Source organism: Phascolarctos cinereus, unplaced genomic scaffold, assembly GCF_003287225.1.
Source record: "Phascolarctos cinereus isolate Bilbo 61053 unplaced genomic scaffold, phaCin_HiC Scaffold_726;HRSCAF=1367, whole genome shotgun sequence".
In the NCBI taxonomy this organism is placed as follows: Eukaryota; Metazoa; Chordata; class Mammalia; order Diprotodontia; family Phascolarctidae; genus Phascolarctos; species Phascolarctos cinereus.
The window spans coordinates 386,041,218-386,055,238 of NW_027556098.1; the positions used below are offsets into that span (position 1 = coordinate 386,041,218).

Here is a 14,021-nt window from a genome sequence, read left to right on the forward strand (position 1 = left end):
CTAAGGGCCCTCCTAGCTCTGACATTCTAAGTTCCAAGGGCCCTCCCAGCTGTGACAGTCTGGGTTCTAAAGGACTTTCCATCTCTGACATTCTCTGTTCTAAGGGCCCTCCCAGCTCTGAAATCCTATGATCAGAAGAGGCAGCCGTATGTAGATGTGACATAGCCAGCTGGGAAGCACGTTTTCTTCCTGGAGCATGAATCCATAGCCTGCCAAGCCTTCTCAAGGCCTCCCACCCCAACCCACTTCTGATGACTCACATGGGATCAAATGGTACCACCAGAAAAAACCTAGAAATATCTCTAGTATCTGTAAATTCCCAGGCAGGAAACTAAGGGACTTGGGAGAATAGATGTTTTCATTTTTCCTTTAAGTTAAAAGTTGAGACTTTGGATGGGAAATGAGAATATAGGCAGTGAGCAGCAGGCTAAGTAAATGGAGCTGAGAACAGGATTTGAGTTTATGAAGTGTAGCTTAAGACACTGGCGTGATGAACTTCTTGCTAGAGATAGAGTATATCTCCTAAGGCTTATGCAAGAATATCTTTGCCCAAAGTCTCCCTGACTTACTTGGGGACCCTTAAAATGAAAAGGGATGGAAAGGAGGAAAAAGGCCTAGCTAGCTAGAACCATTAAACCAGTGACTAAGGAAAATATTAGAGATGGCAAAAAGGAAAACTCTAGTGGAGGAGAAGCCCTAGAACTGAAAGGAGAAAGGAACTGTGAAGATGGTTGGGAACAATGCTTATGGCCAGAGTCTAAGTAGCAAATTGGATCAAGCACCATAAAAGGGTTAGGGCCTAGAAGGTAGAAGACAAGAGTCTAGGAGAGCTTCTGGGCAGCTACATTCTAGGGGTGGAGACAGGGAAGGGGCCGAGTCAAGGAGGAGCTCACCTGGAAGATGGGAACACATCTGAATTCTACCTTGGACACTAGCCTTCAGTTTCCTTATCACAGAATGTAGTGTTTGAAGGGACCTCAGCAGCCATTTTGCTTAACCCATGCCAGAACTGTCTTTTCTGAGAATTCCCAGCTCATGCAGGCTATTTCCATCCAGAAAGGTCATACTAGGAGAAGACTAACCCAATCCCAGAGTCTTGCTCATGCCAACCTGCCACAGTTGGTGACTGGACCCCCTAACTCCCATGAGGAGGAGGTGGTGGTAGGGCAAGAAAGTAGAAGGAAGATGCCAACCAAAGGGGTAGTAATAGGGGGCCTGGGTTGGCATAGGACTACTTCATATCAACATCATTTGAAAAGACTGGTGATATTTAGCCTGGAGAAGAGAAGACTGGGTGGGGAAGGGGAGTGGTAGTTATCTTCAGATGAGAAGTACCTAAAATGAAATGTGTCACATTGGGAAGGGAAAAGTACTATTCCTCTCCCTGAAAGAGTCTCCTATGTGCTGTCAAGCGCATTGTAGTAAGGATTATTTTGGGGGTATAGATCAAGCAAGATGGATGCTGAGGTCTCTCCAAACTCTGCAATTCTGTTATTCTGTCATTGTCCTTGATCATATGACAATGTATATTCTGGGACATCTTTGTTGTCCCTGAAGCAATCTGTTTTGGGGACCTACTGTGATGGGAAGGGAGCCATGATTGGGCCCAGGAAAAGAAGCAGGATCATGGCAATCTTCCCCTGCAGGGAATGAGGAAAATATATGCCTCTAAATATCATCTCTCTAAGACAAAGCACAGGGGGAGGGATCTGAACTTAAGGACCATTTCAATCTTTGTTCCTTTCTTCCTTCCTGCCTCTCTCTCTCCATCTTGACGATGAGGGAATCCTGCAACATTAGATCGCTGGGGCTATGAGAATTAAGAGGTGATGTAACAGCGTCTTTGGGCTGATATCCTTCAGGGCCTTTGCCTCCCTTGACCATCTCGAAATAAGGGTTATACTTCCCCCCAAAAGTCAAATCAGTGTGCAGAACAACAGAAGGAATGTCTTTTTGTTAACCAAATAAAGAGAAGAAATTTTGTTCCTTAGTTTACCATGAACCAAACTGAAAGAGATATCTATTTATTTCAACATGCCTTTCCCATGAGCCAAGCTGACATTCACATGATCATGGCTCCCTCTGGTGAATAATTCAATTGAAACTCTACCTGAAAATGATGTAATTTTTCCTGGCTGCAGAATTTCTTCATCTTCATCTTTTGTTTCACAGTTACTATAAAATGGCAATTTGAAAGCATTTGGCTTAGAGAGTTGTCCTTAAGGGGAAATGTTGGCTGCGATGTCTCTCCAAACAAAATGCTTGCACACTAATAAAAATGTATATTGGACATATTTTAATTAAAATGTAAAGCATAGATGATTTTCTTTCCACATCATAATAACTAGGAAAGAAAGTGAGAAGAAAAAGGTATACTTGTATTATACAAACACGGAATGTCAAGGTGGGAAGGGATTTTAGCACAGATCCTAAGAACCCAGAACATCAGAGCTGGGGGGGGGGGTCCTTAGAACAGGAAATGTCAGAGCTGGAAGGAAACCTTACAACATTGAATGTCAGAGGTGAGAGGGACGTTAGAACACAGTTAAGTAGCTTATCCTAGCCAGGACTGAGCTCCAGCATTGCCAGAACTGACTCAGAACACAGATTGTTAGAGTATGAAGGGAATTCAGAGCCTAGAATGTCAGAGCTGGGAGGGCTTGTGGAACAAGAGTCAGGATTGAGTTCCTTTACAAGATGCCGAGTTAAAATATACATTTTGGCCCACATTTGCAGCTTTATCAGTGTAAGCGCAGGGGAATGCCCACAAGGAAAACTCCCTTGACCAAAGCGGACCTGCCCCTGCTCTGTAATGTACACTTTTATACAATACTGCCTGGGTCACTGAGAGGCTGTGTTCGCATGTCCACAGTCACAGAGCCGGCGAAGAAGACATCAGAGGCAGTCCAGGACACCAGGCTTTCCTAGTTTTCAGGCTGGTTCCCCAATCCATCCATCATTACAACCTCTCTCCCAAACACAGCACGTCCCAAAAGTCTTAGTGAAATTTTAAGCTTCAACTGCTTTATATGAAACAAGACTTTTGGGTCACTCTGTACAAATTAACCAGTAAAAATGGCTGTGAATTTCTTCATATGAAACACGAGACGTCCCCAAGGTACCTTGTTTAACAGGAGATCTGCCAATTGGATCTGAAGGAATGTTCAGCATCCTTCTCCCTCCGGCACTGATTGGTCTTTTTTCCACAGGGGGCCGAGGTTGTGTGCCTTCCATCAGTCCTTGGGACCAGCTTCTGTGAGCACTTATTGGTTGATTATGGAGTATAGGAAACTGTGTAGTGAATCCAGGGCTCGGGTGTGGGTCCACTGTCCTGGGCCATGATGAGTACCGGCCCTGTGAGGAGGAAGACAGAAGGGGTTATTACAGAACCCAGAGATATTTCCTGTGGTCCCATGGAATTTGTCATGTAACAGAAATATGAGACAGCCATATGGCTCAGTATTTAGAGCGTTGGGCCTGGAGTCAGGAAGAACTGAGTTCAAATCAGGCCTCAGACACTTACTAGCTGGCCCTGGGCAAGTCACAACTTCTGTCTGCCTGTTTCATCTGTAAAATGGGGATAATAATTGCCTATTTCCCAGGGTTGCTGTGAAAATCAAATGAGATAATAATTGTAAAGTGCCTAGCACAGCACCTGGCATATAGTAGGTGCTCTATACACGTTTATTCCCTAATTTTCCCTGATGTGCTTTGTTCTTGCTGTTGGGAAGACCTCTCTTCACCTCCTGTTTCTAACTCAGCTGCTGGCCCACAGTCACGTCACTTAGCCTCACTAGGACTCTAAGTTACAGAAGGATTGGTTAGCTGCACCAGCAAAGGTGCTTTCCATACTAGGAAGTCCCCGTATGGATTTTACATATGGATCACAGATCAGGACCAGAAAAAAAGTTATTAATAAAGCTTGCAAGATGGAATTATTGTCTGGAAAGTGTTCTACTGATCTCCCAGAAAGGGGAATTCTTATTATTTAGTTGAAGAAGAATTTTTCCCAAGCAAAATCCTCTGGAATTCTCCTCCCCGCCCATCTGCTGTAAACTTTGTACATCAACCCAACAGTATCATAACTTTCCTTTTCTTGAAATTCATGTGGAATTTTCTTGAAATCAGACACCTCCATGCTAATCAACTGCAGACACAGTGTTAAGCATTCTCAATTCAGACTCTTACAACAGGGCTTGAACTGCGATAGTGCATTTGAACAATAATGGATTGTGTTGTCTTATTCAATTTGAAAGAGAAATGTAACTAGGGAGGGGCAGCCTAAGTTTTGTCTCAGAGCCCAGAAATTTAGAGGTTGCAAAAAAAAAAATTAACGTAATGGCTACTTTTGCAGCATAGAAGACAGAATAATAGCTAATAACAATATACTACTACTACTAATGATAACTTCTCCTTTTTTCAGTTGAATTTGTCTTTATTCCTTTTGTATTATTTTCAAGATAGGTACCATGGCACTGTGGATGGAGAGCAGTGGTGGGCTGGAGTAGCTCAAACTCACTTTGGAGATCTGGTTGTTAAATTTTCAATGGTGGCATTTACATCTCAGAAATCAGGGAGAAATCAGGGCTCGATTCATTGTTTCGTTGACTGTCTAGACTTAAGAAAGTGATGAAGAAAACACCAACGATGCAGACAAAACTTAAAAGTGTGTTATGTGCACTTTTGTTCTTTTTTTTCTGGAGAATCAATTGTTAACCATTTGCCAGCACACCCCTGAAGGAAAGTCAAGCTTGGAGTCAAGAAGTCATGGGTTCAAGTTGTGGTTCTGACACAAATGACCCTAGACAAGTCACTTATATCTCAGTACCCCAAGCAACCCAATGCTGATTTGCACTGGAAGAAGGAATTTCCTCTGGGAGTTCCCTATATCAATGAAATCACAGGTTCAGGTTTTTTTTAAAAAAGTAGTATTTTCAAATCATGATCTAATAATGCTATTACTAATAGCTAACATTCCTATGTTACTCTAAGGTTTTCAAAGTGCTTTACAAATATTTCATTTGATTCTCACAACCCTGGGAGGTAGGGGCTATTATTATCCCCATTTTACAGCTAAGGAAACTGAGGCAGGCAGAGGTTAAGTGACTTGCCCAGGGTCACACAGCTAAGGTAGTGTCTGAGGCTGGATTTTATCTCAGGCCTTTCTCACTAAAGGTTCAGAACTCTATCCATAGCAACCACATAGTTACCTTGAAGGGAAGTCATGGGGTAATAATAACAACAGCCAACATTTCTAGAGTGCTAAAAAGGTTTGCAAAATGCTTTACATATATTATTTCATTTCATTCTCACTAAAACCATGCAAAGATAATAATGAACTCAGGTCAGAGGTCAGAGAATTTAGAGCTGGGAGGGGCCTTAGAACACAGGATGTCAGAGCAGGGAGGGGCCTTAGAACACAGAATGTAAGAGCTGGGAGGGCCTTAGAACACAGGATGTCAGAGCTGGGAGGGCCTTAGAACACAGAATGTCAGAGCTGGAAGGGCTTAGAACACAGGATGTCAGAGCTGGGAGGGCCCTTTGAACACAGGATGTCAGAGCTGGGGGGGGGGCTTTAGAGCCCAGGATGTCAGAGCTGGAAGGGCCCTTTGAACACAGGATGTCAGAGGGGACAGAGCTGGGAGGGGCCTTAGAACAACCATGTATTAAAAAGACATATATAGGATAAATTGAAAACAATCTTGGAAGTCATTATCATTAAGGATAACTGGAAAAGGTTTCTTGCAGAAAGGGGAATTAAATAAACAAAATGCAAAGGCTGGGAAATTGTTCCTGCCATCAAGCCTGAATCTGACTCTCTGTAGCTTCCAGCAAATGCTTCTAGTTATATCTTCCAGGTGCTAGCAGAACAAATCTGATGCCCTTTCCACGTGTTTTTGTTGTTCAGTCATTATGAAATAACCCCATTTAGGGTTTTCTTGACAAAGATAATGGAGTGGTTTACCATTTCCTTCTCCAGCTCATTTTACAGATGAGGAAACTGAGGCAAACAAGGTTAAGTGATTTGCCCAGGGTCACCCTAAGTGTCTAAGGTGGGGTTTCAACTCAGAGAGATGAGTCTCTCTGCCCTTTTCCACATGACAGCTCTTTAAATACTTGAAGATAGCTATACTTGAATCAGGCGGCCTGGGTTCCAGTCCTGGCTCTGATATTTATTAGCTGTGTGACCCTGGATAAGTTATGTTCTGCAAAGGTTCTGTAAAGTAGGGATCATAGTAGAAGCAGTTCCAGGGGAAGCCAATTTCTAGGTTACAGAATTGGGGTGGGGGAGGAAAAGAGAGGGGAAAGAGGAAGGAAGTGATGGGGAGAGAGAAGAGAAGAGGGTGGCAGGAGAGGAATGAGATGGAGAGGAGGAGAGGGAGGAGGAAGGAGAAAAGTAGAAAGAGAGGAGTATGAAGAAGAAGGGAGGGAGAGGGAGAAGAGGAGGGAGGTGATGAGAAGAGAGAAGAGAAGAGGGTAGAAGGAAGGGAATGAGAAAAGCAAAGAGAAGAGGGAGAAGGAAGGAAAGGAATGGGAGGAGGGAAGGAACATGAAGAAGTGGGGAGAGGAAAGGGGAAGAGGAGGGAGGAGAGGAAGAGAAAGAATCAGTTATTAGATGACATGGCTTGATCAGTATCCAGTCCACCTCTTTCTCATTCCTCATTTCCTCTGCTGCTATTTCACCAAGTTTTAGCTCCTTACAGCAGAGAAGAAGCAGAGAGAGGAGTGGGCATCCAAAGGGGTGCCTAGGGGCTGCACCAATAGCTCGAGTCAAACAGCTCTAGTCAAAGGTTGGTAAAGGTTGACAGTCATAGCTGGCTTGACCATCTGTGAGCTTCCTTTCCAGGCTTCCTCCGCCTCCATTAGCATATCTAGCTGAGAGGGGTCAGAAAGAGCTGTGACCTTCTCCAATCGCTAGGCAGCAAAGGTGGTGCTGATTCTGATGCTGACACCCTCCTCTGGGTCCCCCCTCCTCCCACCCAGCCACATTCACCTCTAGAAAATGCAATGGGCTGTGTGCTGTTATGGAAAGGAGACAGGCCGGCAAATCAAGAGAGCAGAGGATCCTGCTCTCAGGTGAAACACAAACATACAAATTGGGCCAAATTTGTTGTGCATGTTCCATGTGGAGCTTTGCCTCAAAAGCTGAGTTTGTGTTGGGGGGAGAAGAAAAGGACAGCCATTGCATGGTGGGGATGGTGTTAGTATGGCAGTCAGGAACCCCAGCAGGCCCTGGCTCTGTCACCAGCCAGGTGGGCAACCTTAGCTCCTTTGGGGGCCTTTTCAACTTTCTCTTAAATTAAAAGGAAAGGGTTAGACTAGACCAGGCATCCTTAACCTGGAGACCCAAGGGTTAGATTTTAAGGGCTCCATGAAGTTGGATGGAAAAAAAATACTGCCTTGGCTTCCATTTGAAATGTAGCATTTTCTGCTATCCACATCCAGAGAAAGAATTGTGGAATATGAATGCAGATAGAAGCATACTGTTTTCTCTTTCTTTCTTTTTTTCTTTCTCATGGTTTTTCTTTTTTGTTCTGATTCTTTTTTCACAAAATGACTAACATGGAAAAAGTTTAATATGATTGTACAAGTATAGCCTATATCAGATTGCATGCCATTTGGGCAGGGGAGAGGAGCTCAAAATCTTATTTCACAAGTACCTTGACAGACTGGATCTCCTAAGATGCAATTTAATGGGGAAAAATGTGGCCCTTACACCTGGATTTCAAATTTTACGAGTACAAGATGGGGGTCAAAGGGATAAGGATGGGCAGCAGCCAGTCTGAGCAAGATCTGGAGGTTTTAATGGACTCCAGGATGAAAATGAACAAACTGTGTGGTATGGCAGCCCAAAGAGCTAATATGTTCTCAGACTGAATTAAGAGAGTCTCAGCTTGCAGGAAGTGGAAAGCAAGAGTCGCTGTCCTGTCCTCCTCGGACCTTGTTTAGGACACTGTTTTTAGTTAGTTCTCAGCACCATAATTGAGAAAGACCACTAGAGCTAGATCGCTTCCAACAGAGGGCAATAGGAAGGTGAAAGGTCCATGTCATATAAGGGTCTTCTGACTATTACTACTACTACTACCACCACCACCACCACCACTATTACTATGATAACAACTACTACTACTATTACTACTACCACCACCACCACCATCATCATCACCACTACCACTACTACTGATAAGAAGAAGAATAAAAATAGCTAGCAATTATATAAGTGGAAGAGGGACTAGGTTTGTTTTGTATGGGGTCCTAGCAGGCAGACATAGGAAAGAAGGGAGAAGTCACAAAGAGTATTAGACTTGATCTTGGGAAAGACTTTCTAAAAATTAAAGCTGGCCAAACGTAGAATGGGCTACCTTGAGATGGGATGGGTCCTCTTTGTTGAAGACCTTTGAGCAGAGGCTCGATGTGCCTCAATCAGTACATTCTGAAGGGGATTCCTTTTCTGTTTGATTTGGATTACACAGCTGCTGAAGCTCTTCTGTCTATGAAATTCTGTGACTGATTCAGCCTCTCATCTCTACTCTAGCTCATTGTCCTTGGTTTTTGCGATGACCAACAGCACCATGTAGGACTGTTTTCTCTCCAAGCACTGCTTCTGACTCTCTAGACTCTGACACCCTGCACCACTCCCAACAACTCTCCCCACCCTGCTTTTCAGTTCCCTGATTTTGTATTGTCCTCCCCCATTAGATAATATTTGTAAAGCGTCTAGCATAGTGCCTGGCACATAGTAGGCACAATCCCTTCCAATTAGAATGTAAGCTTCCTGAAGGCAGGGACTGTTTCTCTTTTTGCTTGTGTGGCACATAGTAGGCACTTAATAAATGCCTCTTAACTTGTTGACTGAATTGGTTGCCATGGATTGGTGATCTTGTTTACATAACAGTTCCTCTGCCCCTTCCTTTGGTGGCCTCTGTTTTGCTGTGGTTCCATTTATGTTTCCCATTTATTTTTAAAAGAGAGGAATGTGAAAAAGAGAGAGGAATGTGATTCATATGTTTCTGTAATCATTATGTTTACACCAAGAGCCTTCTAAAGGGAGGTCAGCAGCTCCTAATGAAGCTTGCTCTCTTGCAACCTCCTTCTCGGAAAGTTCACAAAGAACTTAAAACAACAATTGCAAGTTTACAGCCTGCCTGTTGTGGCAAACATCGTTTCTTACATGTCCCAGGTCTGAGAGAGAGAAAGACAGAATATTTTAACCTCATGCAGTGACTGCTTCTAGGCTGACAAAGCTGGAGTCATCGAGAAGAGACTCCATGTCCCCATGGGTTCTTCTCCTGCCATCTTGACTGTTAGAAGGTTGTTTTGTTTTGTTTTGTTTTGTTTTGTTTTGTTTGTTTTTGCCAAGCAAATGCTTTTGGGAGAAAAAAAATTTGAGTTTTCTCATCCATGCAAATCTGCTTGCAAAGGCTCCCTTCCTACCAGGAGGGTGAAGATGGCTTGGGAGAGTTCTACCCAAAGGAAGATTCAACAGAGGTAAACACCAGGGGACCAGTTGTGGGCACCCACATTAGGAAAGATATTGACAGCCTGAAGCCTATCCAAAGAGGGTAACCAAGATGAAGAGATCACGTCATGAGAGTCCTGGCTAAAGGAACTGGGTATATTTAATGTGTAGAAGAGGACTGTGGGACCCAACAAGATAGTGAGGTTTTTTAACATTTTTATTAATAACTTAGATGAAGATGGGATGGTATGATCATCAAGGTTGAAGATGACACAAAACCAGGACAGGTGACTAACATATTGGATGGTACTGGATTGGGGCGGGTGGGAGAGGGACATGTGATGGCTGATGTCAAGCTGTAGTAGGGGGTCAGTTTGCTCTGCTTTGGTCCCTGAAGGCAGATCTAGAAGCAGGCTTGGAGGGAGGTGGGAGGGAGAAGGTTCAGGATCATTTTTCAGCTTGTTCCAAAGTAAAATTGGTTGCTTGAGAAAGGCCTCACTGGAGGTCTTTAGGAAACTAACAAATGTCACACCACCTTGGGGGATGTCAAACAGGAAATTCCTGCTTAGGGAGAGGTTTGACTGACACAGAAGTTCCTGTCATCTTTGAAATTCTGTAATTCTTTGCTTCCTTGTCTATAGCAACATTTACAGAAAATATCTGGCTTGCCTAACATCCCCAAACTGTCCCCAAATCCCCAAACAAATGTGTCATCATTTTGTCTTAAAAAAATATTTTATGTTTGAGAAATATCTTTTGGGAGTGGGGGGGGGGTGCATGTACAAACCTTTGGGCCCTTGGCATGGATCCAGATGAAATTTTCCTGAAAGTGGTATTCTATAGGAAAATGCTTCAGCCTTTAACAAGTAAGGCAGAAACAGAAAGAGAAGGCCAAGGGCTGGCTGCTGCAATCCCCTGTCCTCAGAAATGAACACAGGAACACTCTCAGGGAGAGAAGAACAACACTCGTGTTGCAGATTTGCTACTAGACTGTGGTTTCAAGCACCTCCAGCATTGAGTTAGCCCAGTGCTTGGTACATACTAAGGGCTTAATAAATGCTTGTTGACTGGACCTCCCAGTGAGGAAACTCCCTCTATCAGTGCAGATCAACACCTGTGTTAAACAGTCTTAAGCTTGGAGCACTAGGGAGCTAAGCGATCACCTAGCCAGTATGTGTCAGATATATATATGTATGTATATGTGTGTGTGTGTATATCTGTGTATATATGTACATGCTTGTCTATATATGTGTATAGGTGTGTGTGTGTGTGTGTGTGTGTGTGTGTGTGTGTGTGTGTGTGTGTGTGAGTAAATCCAGGTCAATGGAAGCTGGATATTTCAAGGATATTCATGAACTCATAAGGAAGCCCCAGTTCAGGAAGCCCAAGCCCAAAGCTGACCTTTGGGACTGCTTCCTCCCAAAGTCATAGCTTGGAGCGTTCCAGCCTTTTGTTCAGTAAATGGAACAATACGATTGACAGCTCCAACTGGAGGGGAACAAGATGTAGATAGTATTCATTCAGATTATATAAATGAAGGGAACTTCAAGGAAGCAGGCAGCTGGTCCCAGAGGTCTTGGCCCTAGCTCATGGACACTGATCTCCCCAGATATGACAAGAAAGTGAGTATTAAAAAAAGAAAAACTCAAAGAAGAATATTTTGGAAGAGATTGGCTCCTCTTTGGAACACCTTGTGTAAAGAATCATAAAGTTAACATTTAGAGTTTTCTCGTTCTTGGAGGCTATTTTAAAAATGGGTGGATTGTGTAGAATGGGCCATCATAAGGGGACAGTACTCAATGGCAAAGTGGCAGAAGGGATGAGGGAGAAGGGAGACATGTTTTGGATCCCATACAAAGGGTCATTTTGCAAATCTGCCCAAAGATCCTAGCTGTGATGTTTAACACCTTTGGGTAAGCCACTTAACTCTCTATGGGACTCAGTTTCCACATCTGTAAAACAAAAACAAAATAAAAATGGAGACAGAGCAATGGGCTAGAGCAGTGATTTTCAAAATGTGGTGAGGAAAATGCTTAGGTGTTCCTCTAGACCCTTTCAGGAGGTCCTTAAGGTCAAAACTATTTTCAGAAAAATACTAAGATATTATTTGTCTATTAAAATACTCCTTTCCCCAGCTACCTGTGTAAAGCATGATTTCTTCATATACTTCAATTAAAACAACATATTGCAACAGATTGAATGCAGAAGCAGTTATGAGAATACAGCTGTTGCCTTGTCTTATGCCAGACATTAAGGAGACTTATAAAAATATGTAAAACAATGCCACTCTTCTCACTAATTTTTTTTGTTTAGAAAATAGTTGTTTTTCATTAAAACTTTTTATTTGTATTAACATTGAATGGGATTGTTATTGTTATTTAGAATGAATTAATAAATGCTTTAAAATGCATCAGTTTTAATTCTAATATGGTAAATATTAATGGATATAATCCACATAAACAAGAACTCTCTCTTTAGAGGGTTCTCAACAATTTTTAAGAGTGTAAAGGAGTCCTGGGGCAGCTAGGTGGCGCCATATTGCACAGAGTGCTGGGCCTGAAGTCAAGCAGACTCATCTTCCTGAGTTCAAGTCTGGCCTCAGACAGTTACTAGATGGGTGACCCTGGCCAAAGTCACTTCACCCTGTTTGCCTCAGTTTCCTCATATGCAAAATGAGCTGGAGAAGGAAATGGCAAACCCTTCCAGTATCTCTGCCAAGAAAACCCCAAATGGGGTCATGGAGAGCTAGACACAACTGAAAAATGACTGGACAACAGCAATATTGGGGAAGGGAGTGAAGTGCTGACAACTGGGTGGATCTGGAAAGGGAGCCCTTGAGCTGAGCTCTGAAGGGAGGGAGAGGAAGAGGTGCCCATGAGAAGGGAGAGAAATCCAGGCAAGGAAGATAGCCTGGGCCTGCAGAGGTTTCACTCGAAGCCTGGGGTCTTGGTTAAAATTCAGGCGGAAACTGCCTGAAACTCGTGAGGTCTTTCTCTCCCTCTCTTTCCTACAAAGCCTTTCTTTCCCTCTCCAGTCGGGGCATCTAAAAATCCAGGGCCTAAGGGATCTTTGGCATTTTAGATTATTTTGGATGTCGTTCTTACTTCTTGGACTCTAAAATTCCTAAAATACTACAAAATACCCTCAATTCAGGCCCATTTTCAGTTATCTACATGTGCAAATTAATTGCCAATTTTAAGGTATATAGTTCTGGGCAAGTCACACTTCTTCTCTGGGCTTCAGAGATCACATCTGTGCAATGAGAGGGCAGGAATTAGATGACCTCTAAGTTCCCTCCTAGATGTGACATCCTGTATTCTAAAGTCCCTCCCATTTCTGACTGTGTTCTAAGGTCCTTCACTTCCAGCTCTGACATTCTGTGTTCTAAGGCTCCTCCCAGCTCTGACATTCTGTGTTCTGAGGGCCCTCCCAGCTCTGGTTTTCTATGTTACAAGTTCTCTCCTCTCTCCAATATTCTGTGTTCTAAAGTCCTTCCTAGTTCGGATGTGTTATTTCTTAAGTTCACTTTTCCAGTTCTTGTATTAGTTGTTCTGAAGTCTTCTATACATGGTCAGAGTTACATCTAAAACCTCTGGCCTTTGGGGTTCAGCTGGTTTGGGGGGAAGGTTGCATAGGATATACTTGCTCCTGTGCATGGTTGAGGCAAAGTGTAGACAGAAGTCAAAGTTGCTGATCTGAGCGATTGTCCCCCCTCCCCCCGCCCCAGGTTTTCAGAGGGGACAGTAGAACAGGAAGAAGAGCAGTACCATGAGGTAGGGAGTTAACTATGGGACCTGGGGATATTAGCAGAGGTGGTCATGCAGACAGTGGCCTCCCCAGCTGACCCCAGGGGTCCCAGTTGGCAGAGGACCCCAAGCAAGGCAACACATTCTGAGCAGTGAGTGAGTCTACCTAGCCCATCCCACCCCAGCCCCAACCAAGGAAGCCCTGGAGGGGGGCTGCTATAGGATTCTGGAGGGGTAACAGCCCAGACCTGGGAGGCAGTACAGGTTGCATGGAGGCTTGACTCTTGAGAGGCTGAGAGAGGAATCGTTCCCTCTCCTTCTCCCTGCCCACCACCCATGGGAGCTAGGGGCCCAGCCCCAGTTACCCACACCATTTCCTGCCCTCTCTTTGGTTCTCTGAAGCTAAATTCTACAACTCCACTAGCCTCCACTTTACTTTACTAGTTATATTAGAAATATAACAAAGCTATGAAATAAACCAAGAAAGTCATACATTTCAAAGTCAAACAAATGTTTATGGGGTCATAGATAATAGAGCTTGAAGGAAGCCAGAAGGCTATCTGCTTCAACCTGCTCATTTTATACATAGAAAATAGAGGCCCTGAGGGGCTATATTGACTTCCCCAAGGTCACTCAGGTCAAAAATGGTACAGGCAGGATTTGAACCCAGGTCCTCAGGCTTTGAATCCAGTGCTCTTTCTACTGAGTCATCTATGTTTGGATAACGAACAGCAGGGCTCTGTCCATTTGTGTGGAAACGAGAGCTAGAATCTGAAAAACTGTTGAATGTGCTAAGAGTTTCTTGTGGGTGTTCC

General features: G+C 43.6%; 1 protein-coding gene across 1 annotated transcript in view; it reads right to left on the minus strand.

Annotated features, from left to right (window-relative positions):
* Positions 1–14,021, minus strand: part of FHAD1 (forkhead associated phosphopeptide binding domain 1) — a 193,124-nt gene that overhangs the window by 153,673 nt on the left and 25,430 nt on the right. Inside the window, exon 4 of the mRNA XM_078146223.1 lies at positions 3,123–3,354. Within this exon, the coding sequence (XP_078002349.1) occupies positions 3,123–3,354 (232 nt within the window). The remainder of the gene's footprint in view (positions 1–3,122; positions 3,355–14,021) is intronic.